Genomic DNA, 4,940 nt, shown 5'->3' on the forward strand with positions numbered 1-4,940 from the left:
GTTTTTTAAGAATAGATACATTTGTATTTGGATAAATTTAAGTCAAGAATTTAGGATCAGAAGGAGTATAAGGATTGTTGGAACATCGTAAACTTGTTACCCATGTTGCTGAAATTTGTAAGTACCGTTTTGCCGTGCAATCCCGTGTTTACGTGGAGATTATACTCAACCGGGGAGAGTTTTATGGGCAATAAGTTTACGATGGCTCGGCTAGGCTAGGCTAGAGCAGAGGAAGACTCGCCCGCAAACAAAAAAATAAAGAAAAGAAAGAAAGAAAGAGCAGAGGAAGACTGACACTGACTAGCTGGCTACAGACCTTAGAGTCAGCGAGTAGGTGAACGCAAGGTCAAAGCTAGCCGAAGGCCGGCCGGATGATCTTGACCATGATTTTACCTACGCCTGTGTCCACTGTCGTTGAGACGTTGAGCGTATCGACGCAATGAAAGGGCGTGCCAAGTATATCTGGCTCGTCATGTCTTGTCCTGCTGCTTCCTTGTAGCTAGCCTACACTAGTTTGTATAGCTGCATACTGAAACTTCTTGGAAATTCCAACCACTATTTTGGATCTTGCTCTGTCAATGCGACGGCGATCAGAGCCATCGTAGCTAGCTAGCACCTGAGACAGAGCGCAGCTGTTACAAATAAAATTTCGATGATTAGCATCTTTATTATTTTCTCATCTGGACTGAACTAGCAAAACAATTACTCCGCACACTATTTTATTCCAGAAATCTAGCACACTTTACTGAGTACTTAAGTGGACAGTCTCGTCTAAAAAATGTCCATGTGTATATCTATGCTGTACAAGAAAAGCCAAGGAAAGTAAACAAAACAAATCTTCGCAAAAATGCCAGTTGGGCATCCCATTATCCATGCTGCATCAGCAAAATGCCACGGGGTCCATGTCCATGGATCATTTTCCGAAGCTCATGTCGTAGGGGCGGTCGACCATGGGCGAGGGCGTCATCATCCAGTACGAGGTGGGCGACCTCATCTCTAACGCGGTCATGTCGGCGCCGTCCCCGCCTTCCTGCTTGAGGTTCTTCCTGTCGAGGAATGCCGGCTTGAGCGGCGGCGGGATGGACTGGTCGGTCTTCATGGTGAGCATCCGCACGGCCTCCGACATGGCCGGCCTCTGGCTCGGGTGCGGCTGCACGCACAGCAGCGCGATCTGGCACACCTGCATCGCCTCCGCCGCCTCGAACCCTTCCCCTGCCTGCACTCTCCCGTCCACCAGCTCCGGGACCCTCGACTCCTCGTACAGCCTCCACGCCTGCACCCAAAAAGACCCCGAATGAAAAAGGAATTTCACATTGAAGGAACAATGGATTCTTCTTCAGTGGTATTGATCGTTGAGCGTACGTGTTCAGGCAGGTATTGCATCTCGTTGGGGAGCGAGAGGTCGGTGTTCTTCCTGCCGCTGAGGATCTCTAGCACCAGCACGCCGAAGCTGTACGTGTCGGCTTTCACCGTCAACTCCCCTCTGATGGCGTACTCCGGCGCCGTGTACCCCCTGAGGACATGACCAAACACATTTGTCACCAACTGTTTTGATTGATTTTTGACTGAGCTCTGATGGAGCGTACGGCCAACAAGCAAGAACTCACAGGGTGCCGGCGAAGGCGGTGCTGAGGTAGGTCTGGTCTTCGGGGAAGAACCGGGCGAGGCCGAAGTCGCTTATCTTGGGCTGGAACTTGTCGTCGAGGAGGATGTTGCTGGCCTTGATGTCCCGGTGCACGATCCGGAGGTTGGACTCCTCGTGCAAGTACTGCAGCCCGCGCGCGATGCCCACGATGATCTGCTGCCGCCGTCGCCACCCCAGGAACGGCAAACCCCCGCCATCCGCAGCCCCGGCGCCTGCAAACAGGATCTTGTCGAGGCTCTTGTTCTTCATGTACTCGTAGACGAGGAGCCGCTGCGTGCCCTCGGAGCAGCAGCCGACCAGGCGGACCAGGTTCTTGTGCTGGATGCTGGTGATCATGTTCACCTCCACGAAGAACTCCGACTCCCCTTGCCCGGACTTGCCCACGCTCAGCTGCTTCACTGCCACTTTCCTCCCGTCCTCCAGCTTCCCCTGAGATCGTTTCGTATTCAGCACCAGCAGGCACCATCAGCACCACAAAATTCGAGCAGTGTATTCTAGAATTGTCTTACGAGGTAGACAGGGCCGAAGCCGCCTCTGCCGAGCTGGTTCTTCTGGTGGAAATCCCTGGTGGCCTTCTTCAGCGTGGCGTAGTCGAAGTAGGTGATGGTGCGCAGGTTGCCGCTCATGTTGCCGCTGAAGTACTCGGGCACGTCTGTTGACCGATCGTGCATGTGCAGAGACAAGAAATTGCAACGGCTGAATTAGCACGAATTTCTTATGGTTATAATCTGCGTGCACGATGGGGATGTGACGCTCGATCACCTGAAGGTGCTCTCCTTGGCCTTAACAGTCTCCTCAGGATGGCCGGCCCGAGGAACTTCCAGCAGATGCCGAGCAGGATGAAGATGACCACGACGAGGACGATGATGAGGGCCAGGAACACCACGCTGGCGTTTGATGCCGCCATTGCTGCCGTCTGTCAATATCTGCATATCCACATTCAAGCATGCAACACCATCGTCAGATTTCGAACTGCAACTCTCTGTTCTTCTTTTCTTTCAAAGTTGTTTTTGCCAATTATTCATCACAAATCAAACCAAACCCTCGAAACGGGATGCCGAACAGTAATTCAGAGTTGCAAAAGGGTGCGAGTAAACCACAGATTAACTTCTAGTATCAGGCTGGGTGCATGGATCAAGAGACAGCCAACTAGCTAGAGAGAGCTGCTGGTTCTTGCAGAGCAGAGCAGAGCACGTCGTACGGCGTACGTACCTTGTGCGTCGGATCCTTGTCGCCACCTCCGGGCACGCATGCGCGAACGGGGCGAGCTTCCCTTGACTCGCCGGCCTCGATCTCTAGGCCTTGGAAAACGACGACTAAAGCGGGGTAGAGACGGACAGAAGGGGGGGAGGGAGGCTTCCAACGCGGAGATGAAGAAGGCGGGGGCTTATCGGTGAGCCCGAGGGGCCGCGCGTGTCCGGTAGCTCTCGACCCGCTGGCACTGCCGGCCGCGCTAGCTAGCTAGCTTTCCATCGATCGACCACAGAGAGGCAGCGCCACGCAGTTCGGTGCGTCAGCGCGGCTTTGGCGACAGCGACGTTGTGTGTGGAGACATGGAGCGGAGCGGAGCTGTCCTTAATTTGGCGCGGACGTCGGAACGCGTCGCTCGCGTATGGATATTGACTGGTTGGTTTACTTTAATCGCAATCGGCAGAGGGAATGTCTTAGCGGGGGGCGGGCGGCGAAGACGACGATGAGGCGGGCGTTTTGGAAACCGACGGCCGGTGCTCCAGATATCCCTGATGCTGGCCGGTGGCTTTTGGTGATGTCGTGGAGCCGCCGTGCGCACGTGGCGGCCGGCCGGGGAATTGAAGCGTGCGTGCGTGCGGCGGTTCTGGATCTGTCGATCGATTGGCATGACGGCGGCGGATGGCCGGTTGTGTTGCTGGGGGGCTCGGGAGTCGGGAGGATGATCGAGACGGGCATTTGGCGGTTGCGGCGAGGACGTTGACGAATGCGGTAGAAATGGGCCGAATCTAATGGGCCGGTCGTTGGGGGCGGGGCACACAGACGTAGGGATGGAGCAGCAGCCCATCCGGGGCGTCCTCGAAAAGGAAGAAAAAGCAGCCCATTCTCGGTTTCGGCCCACCACCGAAGGGACGAGAGTGGATAAAATTGATCAAAAACCTCTGAAAAAAAGGATAAAATTGATCAAAAAAAGTGGGTGGCTAATGAGAAGCTCGGTTCGTTTGGGCTCGCTAAACTCGTCAGCATTCGTTAGCTCAGTCATGCTCGCTATCTTAGAACAATCTAAAACATGTTGACTGGCTTGTCTCATTTTGCCCACCCTCTATCTATCAACGCTTGTAACTTGCTATGATTACGGCAACGCCGTCAAAAACTCTTTCGTTTTCTCAACTTGTGGGGGGTATGTCCAGTCAAACGGTCGGGAGATGAACATTTTCGTGTTCTCGAGACCGTATGAAGAATTATCTTTCAGTACCGTTAGTATTTGTAGAATGTTTGGTCGAGGTAATCATTTCGGAGAACAGAACGGTCAAGTCTTGTTTGGTTAAGAGAATGGTTAGGGTGACAAAATGGAATGGCTAAGGTCCGGAGGAATTGGTCATTGCATTGGGAAGCTCGTGTTCGATAACGACTGAGGAAAAGAGAGTCACTTGATCGAAAGAAGAAAAAACAAAGAAGAGACGAGGAAACACATCAATGCCTCGATTCAGACAAAGAAGCACCCAAAAGCTATTGACGGCGGTGATCAAGGTGGTAAGGAAGCTTTCGAAAAAGCATACGATAAAATAAATTGGGCTTTCATATTTTCGGTGCTTGAAATGAAAGGGTTCCCCTCAACATTTGTGGACTGGGTCATGAAGGTAGTCACGAATGGTAGCGTTGCAATTATGGTAAATGAACAATTAGGTCCTTACTTTAAAACCAAAAAAGGGCTCCGCCAGGGAGACCCATTATCCCCCTTTCTTTTCAATTTAGCTGCTGACACTCTGGATGTCCTTATTCAGAGAGCCGAAGAGAAAAATCTGTTTCACGGTTTAGCTAGTCACCTTTTAGATAGTGGGACTTCAATTCTGCAATATGCAGACGATACAATATTCTTGATGGAGGATAGTTTTGAATATGCTAGAAATCTAAAATTCATTTTATGCATATTTGAACATATGACCGGTTTAAAAAATTAATTTCATAAGAGTGAAGTTTATTGTTTTGGGGATGCTGTCCAAAGACAAGAAGAATATGCTAAATTATTCTCTTGTCAAAGGGGACATATTCCCTTTAAATATTTAGGGATTCCTATCAAAGATAAAAGGTTATACAATGCTGATTG

The 4,940-nt window shown here is 51.3% G+C and overlaps 1 protein-coding gene across 1 annotated transcript; it reads right to left on the minus strand.

Moving 5' to 3' along the window:
• Positions 1-691: 691 nt before the first annotated feature.
• On the minus strand, positions 692-3,136 carry LOC100840576 (cold-responsive protein kinase 1). The gene is made up of 6 exons (XM_003579361.4): positions 2,858-3,136; positions 2,408-2,571; positions 2,155-2,297; positions 1,608-2,074; positions 1,363-1,513; positions 692-1,273 (listed from the first exon to the last, which is right to left on the minus strand). Exons 2-6 carry the CDS (start codon positions 2,550-2,552, stop codon positions 914-916), a joined length of 1,266 nt encoding a protein of 421 aa, XP_003579409.1. The 5' UTR covers positions 2,553-2,571; positions 2,858-3,136; the 3' UTR covers positions 692-913.
• Positions 3,137-4,940: the final 1,804 nt, after the last annotated feature.

The sequence above is a fragment of the Brachypodium distachyon genome, chromosome 5, assembly GCF_000005505.3.
Source record: "Brachypodium distachyon strain Bd21 chromosome 5, Brachypodium_distachyon_v3.0, whole genome shotgun sequence".
NCBI classification, from domain to species: Eukaryota; Viridiplantae; Streptophyta; class Magnoliopsida; order Poales; family Poaceae; genus Brachypodium; species Brachypodium distachyon.

Bases quoted from the DNA above. Each gene is read 5' to 3' on its own strand.
- LOC100840576 (XM_003579361.4), bottom strand. From the start codon at position 2,552: ATGGCGGCATCAAACGCCAGCGTGGTGTTCCTGGCCCTCATCATCGTC. The intron at 1,514-1,607 runs GTGAGTTCTTGC...TCATGTCCTCAG, and splicing joins ACCGCCTTCGCCGGCACCCT to GGGGTACACGGCGCCGGAGT. The intron at 1,274-1,362 runs GTACGCTCAACG...TTTTGGGTGCAG, and splicing joins TGCAATACCTGCCTGAACAC to GCGTGGAGGCTGTACGAGGA.